This window comes from Ixodes scapularis, unplaced genomic scaffold, assembly GCF_016920785.2.
Source record: "Ixodes scapularis isolate PalLabHiFi unplaced genomic scaffold, ASM1692078v2 PGA_scaffold10__122_contigs__length_95168666, whole genome shotgun sequence".
Taxonomy (NCBI): Eukaryota; Metazoa; Arthropoda; class Arachnida; order Ixodida; family Ixodidae; genus Ixodes; species Ixodes scapularis.
This window is the reverse complement of record NW_024609836.1, coordinates 19,888,622-19,905,247: the sequence shown is the minus strand read 5'-3', so window position 1 is coordinate 19,905,247 and position 16,626 is coordinate 19,888,622. Positions and strand designations below refer to the sequence as shown.

Sequence of the window (16,626 nt, the reverse complement as noted above, 5' to 3'; positions counted from 1 at the left end):
ATAAAGAAATTAAAAAAAAAAACTCCAATGAACCTTGAATTTTCAACCAGAAATGCACTCTGAAAATATGAAACCCTAATTATGGTCAAACATTGTTTTCCTCGTGTCATAAAAATGAGTTACGTTAAGGTTGTCGCTGTATTGAGTATCTGAATGACACCGAGATGTGACAGTTTGTTTGATAAGGGAAATTTAATTTACGGTTCTCTCCAGCATTGATGTGGTTTGGGTTTTGCTTTTCCTCAGTACCTGGATGCTGTGAAGGAAGATGCGGAGGAGTGGGTGGAGGAGATGGTTCCTTCGGAGGAGTGGGTGGAGGAGGTTGTGGAGAAGGAGGCACTCCAGACGCTGGTGGAGGAGAAGCAGGTGCCCCAGGTGCGGGCGCTCTACCCCTTCAGCGGCCAGAACATGCAGGTGCACAAGGGAGAGGTACGTCAGTCTACGCTTCTTCGTCTCAACGACCCTCGCCGGGAAGCATAAAACCGAAATGTTTCCACTTAAATGGAAAGTACAATAATCTCTCGTTATAACAAAGTCAACAGGACGGCATAAATTCGATAAAAGCGGTAATTCGATAAAAACGCGAGAGCTATAAAAAGATTAACAGTAACCTTGAAAGTACACAGGAACAGTGTGGACGACTTTTACAAATATATATTCAATGAAACAAACCTTGCTGATTATCCAGGCTTACTGAGACATGAAAAAAGAAGGGAAATCAGTTTGCCGGGCCTTTTGGCCAGGCATTAAAAAAAGCCTCTTCCAACTGCCTCAAGCACCTCATGAGGTTGTCATCGCCACTGCCGCACTCCACCTTGTTGCGAAGAAGACGAAGCATGTTTTGTGTATCTCCAGTCGTGGATACCTCTCGGGGTTCCTCATCTGACGGCTCTTCGTCTTTGCCCTGGCCACACACGAGGTCCACGATCTCATCATCCGTGACAGGAGCGACAACCGAGATGTCCGCATCCACAAGCGCAAGCGAGTCAAAGTCGTCTTTGGGAATTGCACCGACAATCTCGTGCACGGTTCTGTAAAGGGCCGCCGGCACATTAAGCACGCACGCGCGGGATAAGCCGTCGACAGCGTCGATGCCGGGATGTTGAATTCTTTTGCAATTTCCAACTTCTTCGGTCGACCACCTCAGTTCTCGGATCAGCTTGACTTTCTGTTTCAGGGTCAAACACTTCCGCGCAGGCTTTGGCGGCGCCATCAGCGGTGAAGCAGGTTGCACGCAGCAACTGTACACGCGGCAGACGGGCTGTGCTGCCTTCGCAACGGAGAACACGATGCCAAAGACGCTGCCTCAACGCGCACGCGATCCGTAAATGCAGCGTCGACTCAAGCTGGCAAACACGTGCATCGCGTGCGTCGCCGCGTCGTGCGACCAAGTCGACCAAGTTAACCACAGTACAGCCAAAGCTATAGAGGAGAGGGTGTATCCCGCCCTCGCCCTCGTACGCTCTCTCCCCTGTAGCTTTGACTGCACTAAACGGTTTTAGTGAGACGGAGTTTTTCTTTTTTATTTTTATACATACAGTAGACTCTCATTAATTCAAACTCCAGAAAGTCACAGATTTTAGTTTGAATTATCAGAAGTTTGAATTATCAGAAGTTTGAATTATCAGAAATTCGTCTAAATATGATACTAGACAACATTATGATTTGTTACATGGATAGCTACACATACAATGATGATTTTTGCCAGTTTCCTCTACATAGGCCTAATAATAAGCAAGTACAGGCATAACACATTGTGAAAGTGTTAAGTTTATTCATCAGGCAAAAACATTGTCGATTGTGGACTGTTTAGTCTGCCCACGAGATTTCAAAACAAAATTTTCAATACCAGCCAACGCAAGTAGCTCTTTACGGGACTCTTCCTTTGCAGACAGAAACTTCCGGAGCTGAGCGATGTGCTCAAAGGCCTCTGCAGCTGCGACAGTTTGTACTGGGTCACCCCTTTCTTTATGGTCATCTTCACTCTCACTGCTGCACTGTGCTGGAATTACTTCATGTACTATGTCCTCTAATGAGTCATCACGACAAACACACATCGTCGTCAAGACTAGCATATTCCGCCAACTCGGCGTTCACATTATGTGCTTCAAGGCCAGAAAGCAGGATGCCAGTGAGCTGTTCCTCATCCTCGATGTCGTCTTGGTCATCATTGCTAGGTGCAGTCTCGGCGCAGTCAGTAGTAAAAGCAGCATGTCGAAAGCAGTTTTTTATAGTGTTTGCAGTCACTCAGTCCCATGTATCCGAGAGCATGCCAATGGCAGTAAGAAGTGTGATGGTGTATGGCTTGTCATTGTCCATGCACAGCAACATTCTCTGTAGAAACTGCCTCCTGTTGTACACTTTCAAGTTTTTTATCACCCCTTGGTCCAGGGGCTGAAGAGCAGCTGTGGTGTTGGGAGGCAGAAACTCTAACTGGATTGCCTCCAGTTCCTCAACATGTCCATGAGCTGGGCAGTTATCCACCACAAACAGGACCTTCCTCTTGGCACGCTTAAATTCACCATCAAGCTTGCGCAGCCATTTCTCGAACAGAGCTTCGATCATCCAGGCGCACGTGTTCAAAGCACACATGACTGGAAGCGTTTGGATGCCTTTAAAACATGTCGGACGCTTTGCCTTGCCAATTACGAAAAGTTCAGGCTTGTGACTTCCGTCCATGTTTGCGCATACCATGACGGTCACCCTCTCTTTGCTCAGCTTGCCTCCGGTGCAGCGTTCACCACGACGACACAAAGTCTGGTTAGGCAAACACTTATAAAAAAGGCCCATCTCGTCCGCGTTATAGATGTCACCTGGGGCGTGCTCCCGCAGCAGACACTGCAATCTTGTTTGCTGCCAGCTGCTGACAACGCCTAGATCCACCGCTGCCACTTCACCGCTGACAGTCTTAAATGCCAAACCATGCCGTTCTTTAAACCGCGAGATCCAGCCATCACTGCACTTGAAGCTTTCTAAATTCATCCGTGAGGCCAGTTCATCAGCCTTTTCCCGCAAGATCGGCCCACTCACAGGAAGGTTGGAGCTCCGTGTTCACTTTAGCCACAAGAGAAGTGCGTCTTCGAGCTCCGGGTGCGCCGCTTCTCTAAGCCTTTTTCGGTCTGGTGCAAATTTGCTTGCCTTCTCCCGAAGCTTGTTCTTGGCTTTCACAATCGTTGTTAGCGTGCTTTTGGTGATGCTATATTTGAACGCCACCTCGGTTTTCTTCACGCCTGACTCAACTTCTTCAATGACAGCTAGTTTCTCCTTGACCGAAAGCGCTTTATACCTTCCACGTATGCCATGTCGATGATGAGGAGCGAAAGCAAAGTGCGTTGCCACCTAGGCCTAGCACACACGACATCGAAGTATCGAAGACAATGGTGGACTAGATTGGATTCGATAATCTAGCGGCTGCGGCTACAGCTTGTAACATTGCCAGACAAGAACCGAAAATGGCTCCATTTAGACCGTAGAAACGTCGTACAGGAAAACGAAAAGTATGAATTAAGCAAAAACGCCGCTCGAATTAAGCGGCTTAAAATACATTAAAAACATAGCGGGACAATGAATAATGAATAGTATGAATAATCCGAGTTTGAATTATCGCGAGCCTACTGTAACTTGGGATGGTGCTTCCAAAGAGGTGGGTGCCGGTAGGGGATGTGCTTCCCTGACTTGATTCCGACGAAAGCCGCGCCGCGAGCACCACGGGCACTGTGTGAAGTGCCGGAACTGTCGCTCAACATGGTGATGCTGCCGCATCCCTCTGCGCGCACAGAGCTCCCGAAGTGGCGATCTCCCGCCTTCTTTGCTCCCTTGACTTGACAAGTTGGAGTCGAGGGGCAGGTGCGTCGGGGCTCATAAGAGGTAGGCGCGACAGACACTCTGCGCTCCTTGCGCATTTATAGCAGCGAAAGACGATATACCTTTCGCAGCTAATGGCTTTTGCGCACACCTTGGAAGGGTTGCGCTAACTTACACACTGTACTTACGGCGGATCGTCCTTTGTATGAAGCATGTCCAGCCGTTAATACACTTCGAATAATCCGGTCCAAAATGCATGCATTGGGATCGGGACCGCAACAAACTTAGAAAAATGCGTTAATTTGCGAGGATCGTCCTGCGTAATAAGCACCTCCAGCCTTCGGTACACTTTGAATAATCCAGTTCAAAATGCATGCGTTGCAATTGGGACCGCGTCAAACTTCAAAAAATGCGATAATTCGTAAAAAGCGATTTCGTTACAACGAGGAATTACTGTATGTGGCAAAGCTACCCTCCGTCAATGAGCATTTGCCTCCCGCCCCAACGTAAGGTCGGGGCAAAAACAACCGATGACAGGGCGCGGTAGGTAGCCTTGGCTTTTGCCGGGGCTATTGCGTGGATGGCGTTGCGACATCGTGTCTGCGTAGCTGCTCCGGTTGTTCGACCCTCATTGTCTTTCTGACGTAACCTTTCCTGGCGATTGTTTTCGTCCTACAGGGAGGATGTAGTTCGGTCCACATATTCTTAACTACGGTGTTATGGCAAACAGCTAACGGATTTATCCCCATAATTAATGCACGCGTGTAATTCGTGCGGTTTGCAGTCACGGATGATGGCTTTTCTTTTTCTCCTCGCATAATTGCCATAAGGAAATATCTCACGCGAGTTTTCTCAACTTGTTTTTATTGTTACCAATGTGCCCAATTGAAGCAGGCACTTTGTCTTTCTTTATGAGCTACTGTTCTGATTTGGTTGGTGCAAAATATTTATCCCGGGCGTATAGTTTTTTTTTTTTAAATGTAAACATTTTGGAAGAATCAACGAGGTAACCTTTTCTTATATTTTTTTCGTGTACTCCTGAATTCGTCTTTGAATGGTACGAATGATGTGAACATGGTCATTTATCAGTATGGGTTATTTCTGTGCCTGTGTCAGCTAGTTTGTAGCTGGCATAAAGCCTTCTTGCCTTTCCGACTGATTGTTTTTATAGTGCTTAAACTCAGCCTTAGCTGCATAGAAATGTGGACAGACAGTCTACAAAAGACGACACCACTCCTAAACTAATTTTCTTTGTTTTTCATTCTTTTTTCATTATTGGTTGCATACTATGAATCGAAATTAGCATGGCGTGCTACCTCATGGTATTGGATGCTGAAGATAATTGTTTTACTTACACAGCCCAAGTTTTGAGAACACTCTTCAAAACTAAAAATTTTGGTTGAATACTGTAAATCATTATCAGTATATATGGCGCCACATTGGATGCAGAAGGAAACTGTTTTACTGACACACCTTGGATATTGAGCACATTTTCAAAACAAAATTTTTTGGTTAAATGATAGGAACCAAAATTGGCCTGGCATGGCATTGGATACTAAAGGAACCTTGAAGTTGTTTTACTGACGCATAGCTGAATGTGCAGCATCGAAAGTCCACGCATCCTCATGAAGACATTTTTTCATTATTTCTTGGATTTTATTTTTTTCCCCAAACTTGCGCATGGGGAAACTGATGCAAGGAAAAGGAGAAAAAAAGAAAAGAATAAACAGTTGTTCGTCTGTGCCCATTCATGTATATTGTGTTTCTCCTCATCTCAATGTAACTCATTGTTTTCCTTTCATTTTCTGATCATGCGTTTGTTCTGTATGTAGAACTTCGCAGCGCAGCACATTCAGCTATGTACTACAACCAACTGGTCCAAACCCAAGTCCTAGCTTTATTACTGACACAGCTTCGATATTGAGAACATCTTTCAAAGCTAAATGTTTTGGTTGAGTGCTATGAATTAAAATAGGCCTAGTGCAGCATTGGATACTGGAGGAAATTGTTTTATTGACACAGCTTGAATTTAGAGAACATCTCTCAAACCTAAATTTTTTGGTTGAATACTGTGAATCAGTATAAGTATGGCATCACATTGGATACTGAAGGAAGCTGTTTTACTGACACAGCTTGGATTTTGAGAACATCTTTCAAAACTAAATTTTTTTGGTTAAGTGCTATGAATCAAAATTGGCTTGGCACGGCATTGGATGCTGAACGGAGTTGTTTTACTGACACAGCTTGAATTTTGAGAACACCCTGCAAAACTAAAGTGTTTGGTTGAATACTGTAAATCAATATCAGTTTGACACCACATTGGACACTGAAGGAAGCTGTTGTAGTGACACAGCTTAAATTTTGAGTTCGCCCTGTAAAACTAAATACTTTGGTTGAACTGAAGGAAGCCGCTTTACTGACACAGCTTAAATTTTGAAAAACACCCTGCAAAACTAAATTGTTTGGTTGAATAGCTCTAAATTAATATCAGTTTGGAACCACGTTGGATACTGAAGGAAGCTGTTTTACTGATGCAGCTTGAATTTTGAGAACACACTGCAAAGCTAAATTGTTTGGTTGAATAGCTTTAAATCACTATCAATATGGCACCACATTGGATACTGAAGGAAGCTGTTTTACTGACACAGCTTGAATTTTGAGAACACCCTGCAAAACTAAATATCTTAGTTGAATACTGTAAATCAATATCCGTTTGGCACCACATTGGATACTGAAGGAAGCTGTTTTACTGGTGCAGCTTGAATTTTGAGAATACCCTTCAAGACTAAATTGTTTGGTTGAATAGCTTTAAGTCAATATCGGTTTGGCACCACTTTGGATGATGAAGGAAGCTTTTTTATTGACACAGCTTGAATTTTTGAATACCCTGCAAATCTAAATTGTTTGGTTGAATAGCTTTAAATCAATATCCGTTGGGCACCACACTGGATTCTGAAGGAAGCTGTTTTACTGACGCAGCTTGAATTTTGAGAACACCCTGCAAAATTAAATAGTTTGGTTGAATAGCTTTTAATCACTATCAGTTTGGCACCACATTGGATACTGGAGGAAGCTGTTTTATTTGTGCAGCTTGAATTTTGAGAACACCCTGCAAAACTAAATATCTTAGTTGAATACTGTAAATCAATATCCGTTTGGCACCACATTGGATACTGAAGGAAGCTGTTTTACTGGTGCAGCTTGAATTTTGAGAATACCCTTCAAGACTAAATTGTTTGGTTGAATAGCTTTAAGTCAATATCGGTTTGGCACCACTTTGGATGATGAAGGAAGCTTTTTTATTGACACAGCTTGAATTTTATAATACCCTGCAAATCTAAATTGTTTGGTTGAATAGCTTTAAATCAATATCCGTTTGGCACCACACTGGATTCTGAAGGAAGCTGTTTTACTGACACAGCTTGAATTTTGAGAACACACTGCAAAGCTAAATTGTTTGGTTGAATAGCTTTAAATCACTATCAATATGGCACCACATTGGATACTGAAGGAAGCTGTTTTACTGACACAGCTTGAATTTTGAGAACACCCTGCAAAACTAAATATCTTGGTTGAATACTGTAAATCAATATCCGTTTGGCACCACATTGGATACTGAAGGAAGCTGTTTTACTGGTGCAGCTTGAATTTTGAGAATACCCTTCAAGACTAAATTGTTTGGTTGAATAGCTTTAAGTCAATATCGGTTTGGCACGACTTTGGATGATGAAGGAAGCTTTTTTATTGACACAGCTTGAATTTTTTAATATCCTGCAAATCTAAATTGTTTGGTTGAATAGCTTTAAATCAATATCCGTTTGGCACCACATTGGATTCTGAAGGAAGCTGTTTTACTGACACAGCTTGAATTTTGAGAACACACTGCAAAGCTAAATTGTTTGGTTGAATAGCTTTAAATCACTATCAATATGGCACCACATTGGATACTGAAGGAAGCTGTTTTAATGATACAGCTTGAATTTTGAGAACACCCTGTAAAACTAAATATCTTGGTTGAATACTGTAAATCAATATTCGTTTGGCACCACATTGGATACTGAAGGAAGCTGTTTTACTGGTGCAGCTTGAATTTTGAGAATACCCTTCAAAACTAAATTGTTTGGTTGAATAGCTTTAAGTCAATATCGGTTTGGCACCACTTTGGATGATGAAGGAAGCTTTTTTATTGACACAGCTTGAATTTTTTAATACCCTGCAAATCTAAATTGTTTGGTTGAATAGCTTTAAATCAATATCCGTTTGGCACCACATTGGATTCTGAAGGAAGCTGTTTTACTGACACAGCTTGAATTTTGAGAACACACTGCAAAGCTAAATTGTTTGGTTGAATAGCTTTAAATCACTATCAATATGGCACCACATTGGATACTGAAGGAAGCTGTTTTACTGGTGCAGCTTGAATTTTGAGAATACCCTTCAAGACTAAATTGTTTGGTTGAGTAGCTTTAAGTCAATATCGGTTTGGCACCACTTTGGATGATGAAGGAAGCTTTTTTATTGACACAGCTTGAATTTTTTAATACCCTGCAAATCTAAATTGTTTGTTTGAATAGCTTTAAATCAATATTTGTTTGGCACCACATTAGATTCTGAAGGAAGCTGTTTTACTGACACAGCTTGAATTTTGGGAACACACTGCAAAGCTAAATTGTTTGGTTGAATAGCTTTAAATCACTATCAATATGGCACCACATTGGATACTGAAGGAAGCTGTTTTAATGACACAGCTTGAATTTTGAGAACACCCTGCAAAACTAAATATCTTGGTTGAATACTGTAAATCAATATTCGTTTGGCACCACATTGGATACTGAAGGAAGCTGTTTTACTGGTGCAGCTTGAATTTTGAGAATACCCTTCAAGACTAAATTGTTTGGTTGAATAGCTTTAAGTCAATATCGGTTTGGCACCACTTTGGATGATGAAGGAAGCTGTTTTACTGACACAGCTTGAATTTTTTAATACCCTGCAAAACTAAATTGTTTGGTTGAATAGCTTTAAATCAATATCAGTTTGGCACCACATTGGATACTGAAGGAAGCTGTTTTACTGACACAGCTTGAATTTTGAGAACACTGCAAAGCTAAATTGTTTGGTTGAATAGCTTTAAATCAATATCAATTTTGTGCCGCATTGGATGTTGAAGGAAGCTGTTTTACTGGTGCAGCTTGAATTTTGAGAATACCCTGCAAGACTAAATTGTTTGGTTGAATAGCTTTAGGGGGAGACACTTCCTAGAAAAAAATATTTCGGCAAAAAAACTTGATTTTGAAAAGTGACATATTTGCATCCATCAACATCTAGAGAGTATCCCTAGAAAGTTTAATTAGATTACAGTGTATAGTTGATTTTTTATAAATTATTTTTTGTCCACCAAAGCTGAAGAAAATGTAGGGTTTGGAGCACTTTGAACATATTTTTCTCTGTTCCACTTTTTGGTATAAATTCCATTTTGGTCAATCTATCATTTGATAATGGCAATACAGGGAAGGCTAGTTCTTCACTTTTTTTTACTGAAATTTTATAAGGAATGCGGCTATGGAATTTTTTTCTCACTTTACGAATGTCTTTTATAAATAATGTTGACATTTTGTTGAAGACACAGAAGACCAAAAAGTTGACCAATTTTGCAAAAGAGAAAGTTTATATAAATAAATGACTTTTTACGAAAAACTTTCCATTGCCGCACCCCCTAGGCATTCTGCTACACATCTAGCGAAGAAAGATCTTGAACATTGTTATAGTTTAAACAATGTAGGCATATTGCTGATAGAAGCTGCTCTAATTTCCTTCCCATTTAACCGACAGACTTCAAATTTTGTTATGCACCCTCTAGCATGACCACCAGCCTACCCTGTAAATTTAATTAATTTTAACCCAAGGGTTCAAAAGTTGACCCTCCCAGGGGGTGTGTCCCCTTCAATCAATATCAATTTGGTGCCATATTGGATGCTGAAGGAAGCTGTTTTACTGGTGCAGCTTGAATTTTGAGAATACTCTGCAAGACAAAATTATTTGTTGGAATAGCTTTAAATCAATATCAGTTTGGTGCCACATTGGATGCTGAAGGAAGCTGTTTTACTGGTGCCGTTTGGATTTTGAGAATACCCTGCAAGACTAAATTGTTTGGCTGAATAGCTCTAAATCAATATCAATTTGGTGCCACATTGGATGCTGAAGGAAGCTGGTTTACTGGTGCAGCTAGAATTTTGGCAATACCCTGCAAGACTAAATTGTTTGTTTGAATAGCTTTCAATCAATATCAGTTTAGCGCCACATTGGATACTGAAGGGAGTGGTGTTACTGGTGCAGCTTGAATTTTGAGAATACCCTGCAAGACTAAATTGTTTGGTTGAATAGCTTTCAATCAATATCAGTTCGGCACCACTTTGGAGAGTGAAGGAGGCTTTTTTACTGGTGCGGCTTGAATTTTGAGAAAACCCTGCAAGACTAAATTGTTTGGTTGAATAGCTTTAAATCAATATCAGATTGACACCATATTGAATATTGAAGGAATCTCTTTTACTGACGGTGCTTGAATTTCTAGAACACCCTGCAAAACTAAATTGTTAGGTTGAATAGATTTAGATCAATATCAATTTGGTGCCACATTGGATGCTTATGAAAGCTGTTTTACTGGTGCAGTTTGGATTTTGAGAATACCCTGCAGGACTAGATTGTTTGTTTGAATACCTTTCAATCAATATCAGTTTGGCATCACATTGGATAGTGAAGGAAGCTGTTTTACTGGTGCAGCTAGAATTTTGGCAATACCCTGCAAGACTAAATTGTTTGTTTGAATACCTTTCAATCAATATCAGTTTAGCACCACATTGGATACTGAAGGGAGTGGTATTACTGGTGCAGCTTGAATTTTGAGAACACGCTGCAAGGCTAAATTGTTTGGTTGAATAGCTTTCAATCAATATCAGTTTGGCACCACTTTGGAGAGTGAAGGAGGCTTTTTTACTGGTGCGGCTTGAATTTTGAGAAAACCCTGCAAGACTAAATTGTTTGGTTGAATAGCTATAAATCAATATCTATTTGGTGCCACATTGGTTGCTGGAGGAAGCTGGTTTACTGGTGCAGCTGGAATTTTGAATATACCCTGCAAGACTAAATTGTTTTGTTGAATAGCTTTAAATCAATACCAGTTTGGCACCATATTGGATACTGAAGGAAGCTGTTTTACTGGTGCTGCTTGAATTTTAAGAATGCCCTGCAAAACTAAATTGTTTTGTTGAATAGCTTTAAATCAATACCAGTTTGGCACCACTTTGGTTACTGAAGGAAGCTGTTCTGCTGGCACAGCTTGAATCTTATGAACACCCTGCAAAACTAAATTGTTTGGTTAAATAGCTTTAAATCAATATCAGTTTGGTACCACATTGGATACTGAAGGAAGCTGTTTTACTGACACAGCTTGAATTTTGAGAACACCCTGCAAAACTATATCGTTTGATTGAATAGCTCTAAATCATTATCAGTTTGGCACCACTTTGGATACTGAAGGAAGCTGTTTTACTGACACCGCTTCAATTTTGAGAACACCCTGCAAAACTAAATATTTGTTTGAATAGCTTTAAGTTAATATCAGTTTGGCACCACTTTGGATGCTGAAGGAAGCTGTTTTACTGACACAGCTTGAATTTTTGAATACCCTGCAAGACTAAATTGCTTGGTTGAATAGCTTTCAATCAATATTAGTTTGGCACCAAATTGGGTACTGAAGAAAGCTATTTTACTGGTGCAGCTTGAATTTGAAGAACACCCTGCAAAACTAAATTGTTTTGTTGAATAGCTTTAAATCAATACCAGCTTGGCAACATTTTGGATACTGAAGGAAGCTGTTTTACTGGTGCAGCTGGAATTTTAAGAACAAAAACTGAATTGTTTCGCTGAATAGCTTTAAATCTATACCAGTTTGACACCACTTTAAATTCTGAAGGAAGCTGTTTTACTGGTGCAGCTGGAATTTTAAGAACAAAAACTGAATTGTTTCGTTGAATAGCTTTAAATCTATACCATTTTGGCACCACTTTAAATTCTGAAGGAAACTGTTTTATTGACACAGCTTGAATTTTGAGAACACTCTGCGAAACTAAATTGTTTTGTTGAATCACTTTAAATCACTATCAGTTTGGCACCACATTGGATACTGAAGGAAGCTTTTTTACTGACACAGCTTGAATTTTGAGAACACCCTGCAAAATTAAATAGTTTGGTTGAATAGCTTTTAATCACTATCAGTTTGGCACTACATTGGATACTGGAGGAAGCTGTTTTATTTGTGCAGCTTGAATTTTGAGAACACCCTGCAAAACTATATTGTTTGTTTGAATTGAAGGGGTGTGTGAATATTCAAAACTTTGAAAACTTGGCGAATAATCATTGCTATTCAGTTTGATTTGCTTCACACTTTCACTGTTCGAAGTACTTGAGTTTTTTTAATACTTCGAAAACTATGAATAACACGAAACTCGCTGATTAATGTTAACTCGCAGTCGAGTTCCTTGTTTTGTTTTTGGACTTCGCACGCTGACTGGTGACGAAAAGTATGCAGCAGACGAAATAAGGAAGTGGACGAGAGGCTTTCATGCTTTCGCATTCACAACTCGTAAGAAGTGCTTAGATGTACAGTGGGGACAGCGCACTTGGGAAGCGGTCAGTCAAGTCAACATACACACAAAAGAAAGAGACTTACGCAGCGCTGACTGACAACTCTCGCTTATATTAACACTTTCTCTTCTTCTATTTGTATTATAGGCTAGAGCCAGGGAGAATAATTGGTCTTTTTTTCTTTTATTTCGATATGAAGCTAAATTTAAAGCTAACTAAATTGAAATTAATGTAAGGCTAGGTACTCTGATTCTTTTTGTGAGTACTAACACATCTGCCGTTATGTTTTGCAATGTTCTCTGCCTCAATAATTTCTTTTGTGAGCTGGTTGTTGTGCTTGTTAAGTATGGCGCAGTTACTCAGCAGCAGTGAGCAGCCACAGTCTCGACGGTGAATGCCTATATGTTCAGAGTTTTTGTTGGTGTGTGTTCTTATGCTCACGAGTGCGATCGTTGAGGCACCTTCCGGTCCGACCTATGTACAGTTTTCCACAAGAGAGGGGAAAGGAGTATACCACCTTCTCTGTACAAGGGACAAAGGTGTTCTTATGCTTCTTTTTGCAGCCGACAGTTGTAATTGGTGGGGTATTTACTTTCTTGCACAAGCTGCGAAGTTTTTTAGGAGCTGAGAAGATGACTTCCAAGTTTACTCGGTTAGCTATTTTCTTCAGTCCGTGAGAAAAATTATAAATATATGGCACAATGATGGGTTTCTTTGTTTTGTTTCTTTGCTTTTGTTGAGTGCATACGTCTTGCCTGCTTTCATTGATAAGCTTTTCGGCCACTGATGTTAATAACGAGATTGGGTATTCTGCACGCTTTAGTCTTGAGACTTTCCCTTCAAAGCTTGTTGGAATGGAATGCGAGCAGGATTTTGTGAGTGAGTTTTTGAAGCATAACCGCGCAATGCTCCTTTTAACAAGTTTTGAATCGGCCGAGTTTAATGGTAATAGCGTTTTTTTTCCCCTGGGCTCAAACGACCAGCATAAATGATGGGGTAACATAAAGAGTCAAAGATCAAGGAATCTTAAAGAGCGCTCTTTTGGAAGTTCATGAGTGATTTCCAAATGACTCATGCAGGCTTTAAAACTGTCGAGGACGTCGGCAACCATGCTGGTAAAGTTGTGATCGTCGGAAGCTAGAACAATTAAATAATCGTTGATGTACCGGAACACTCTTATAACTTTGGAGGTGTCTAATGATTCTTTTAACTTCCTGTGGTGGTGCGCTAGATAGATATTGCTGAGGACAGGGGCAATGCAGGATTCGATGCAGATACCTCTCTTCTGTAGGTAGCGAAGGTCGACTTGAGGTAGATGTTGATGAAGGTCAAAAACTTACTCTGGGATAAGCCGACGCATTTTGAAAGGCAATAGCACCGTAGGTGTCTATGCTGTCCTCTATGTACCTTAGGAGACGGTTGTAGCGCAAGAAATAGTACAGATCCTTAATGTCGATGGAGGACACCTTTAGGTCTTGGTCACAATGCTCTTCTAAGAAGTTGAAAACTTCGTGGGAGCTGCGGATCAGGTATGGATCATCAATGATAAGTAGGTTTAGCTGTGTTTGCAGAAATAAGGCAACAGACTTTTGCCATGTTCCCCTTTCCGAAACAGTAACCCGGAGGGGGCAATCTACCTTGCGAGTTTTGGCACCGAAGAATAATTCTAGACTCAGATTTTTACTGCGATCGATGTAGGAGCAGAGTTGTTTTAAATTGTTTGAATGACAAAATTGTTTTGCTTTCCTTTTAACTTTTTTTAGAGAGATCTCAGAGTGCTTGTTGAAAACAGATTCGACTGCTGTTAATGCCTTTTCCCCAAACGTGTCCGTATGCATGAGGACAAAACCTCCTTCTTTGTCAGCGGGCAGAAGATATATTGAATTCTCTTTCAGGTACGTTATTACTCTCTTGATGGGCAGAGGAGTAGATGGTGGTTTGTAACACATAAGCATGTCTACACCTTCAGAGGTGCAGCAATCCATTTCGGTCTGCGGAGCTCGTCTTGAGACTTGTCTCACAAGGGAAAGTAACTCCGGTGCCGTCTTCTTAGGTTCCACCACAAACTTAGGGCCTAGACTGAGAACCTGCTGTACTGAGTTTGGTATATGGATGTCTCCTATTGTGCATACAGGGTTACTCAACGCCCGTTCTTCCTTTGGTCTGTTCTTACGGAGATGTCACAAAGTGAGTCTCCACAGATGGTTTGTCGTTCTGTTTGTGAGGGAGGCGATTTCTCGCCTGGTCCGTCTGCAGAAGGGACTTGTCAGGTTTTCACGCAAGTGCACAAATAGGTAGTTCCGGTAGTGCCGTGTTTGACGATGCCACTCGGCTTGAAGGGTTTTGCAGATTCTCTTTCCATGTCCTACGGATGGATGCTTAGGTGTAAGCATTCATCCGTAGGACATCCGTAGGAGCGCAAAACAACTTCCGTGATGGAAGCTGTTTTACTGACAGAGCTTGAATTTTGAGAATATCTTGCAAAACTAAATTTTTTGCTAGCATACTATGAATAAAAATTATGGGTGTGCGAATATTTGGAACTTGGAATACGAATAGAATATTTTCCCTATTCTTTACATATTCGATTTGAGGGCTGCATATTCGAAATTTCCAAAATAACCGAACAAAACTTTGAATATTCAAGTAAATGAGGAATAATCGGCACACTGTGCATGCCCTGAACATTCTGAAGTGTATCAGAATGTTTATTTGCCGAAATATACACATGATGCATTCATTATCATTTCTGTATCAGCTCTTTCTATTTGTGTATGAATTTTTTAGCAATATACACTATGCATTCTTTTAGTCATAAAGATAGGCAAAACAATCGGCTTATCTCGAGAAGGTTTACTGAATATATTTATAAACAAAAAAAGAAAAAAGAAAAAAATTTAAAAGAAAAAACACTGCATCGCCACCGACAACAACTCAGCTACCTGGCAAGATGGCTACCTCTGCTTTGTGGGTTTTGTTTGGCAATTTATAGGCCACGCTAAATGCTGTAGTCAATGCTGGCACTGTCCTTGTTCGAACAGGTTCTCAGAGTATGGCCTCAGCAGCATTTGACGAGCCGCCGAGCAAATGAGGAACAAAAGCCAGAAAAAGTCTTCTCTAACTGTACCACACAAAACTCTCTCGCCGTTGACAATTCGCTGCAAGTTGTGCGAAAGTGTTCTTGAAATGCAGACGGGCACAGCAACAATGCTTCAAAGCAACTTGAAACAACACCCTTTGTTGATGAATATAAAAAGGACACTGCGAGCAGGCTCTTGGGGAGTCGGCAAACACTGGATGATATGGTTCAATGGAGGAAGCAGCCCTTGTTGCAAAAGGCAAGGCTTGTTGCCACTTGTTAATACTGCACGCATATTCAATATTAAATTCAATATATGAAGTTAGTTCTTTACATATTTCTAATCGATTCATATTAGAAAATTTTAATCTTTGCACTTTCCTAATAACAAATTGCTCTGACAGGGTATTGGATACTGAAGGAAGTTTACTTACTGACACAGCTTTTACTTACTGATGCAGAATTTAGCGTGCGCTAAAATCCATGACATCGCAGCCACATAACCTCGTCCGGGAATTTCAAACAACGCTCAGGTGAAACGTAAAGTCACGCATGGGGGATCTAAAGTGATTAAAACATGACACGTAATGTGAATTAAAGGTTGCTCCAATGATTTCACTTAATAAACTAATTCATTTGCCTTAAAGAAAAAAATTTGAAGAATTTTAGGCGGGATTTGAACCCTCGACCCCTCGGTGCAAGCATGCCTTGCGTGGCCAAAAAGGCCACGCAAGGCACGCTTGCACGGTGTGGGAATGAGCCGGAGTTTATATGTTTATACGCGTGCCCTTGACGCCGAATTGAGGCGACAGCAGCGACGGGACGATCTCGAGATGCAACAGCGTCTCCGGATCTTGGCGCGCACTCGCGTCTCCGAGCTTGGCAAGCGAATGAGAAGGCAATGTGAACAGGGCCCGATAACGCTATTGCGTTTTGCTCTTAAAGGCGAAGCTTAAGTGTCCTTCATGTTTTTGAGAACATCTTGCAAAACTAAATTTTTTGCTTTACTACTGTATGTCATAATTGGCCTGGCACCACATTGGATACCGAAGGAAGTTATTTTACTGACAACCTCAGTTTTGAGATCTTGCATAACTAGATAG

At 41.0% G+C, this 16,626-nt stretch overlaps 1 protein-coding gene across 1 annotated transcript in view; it reads left to right on the top strand.

Annotated features, from left to right (window-relative positions):
• The window catches only part of LOC120846391 (spectrin beta chain, non-erythrocytic 1), a 289,174-nt gene that overhangs the window by 134,757 nt on the left and 137,791 nt on the right, over positions 1-16,626 (top strand). The window contains exon 15 of the mRNA XM_040218123.3: positions 247-429. Coding sequence (XP_040074057.1) covers positions 247-429 — 183 coding nt within the window. The remainder of the gene's footprint in view (positions 1-246; positions 430-16,626) is intronic.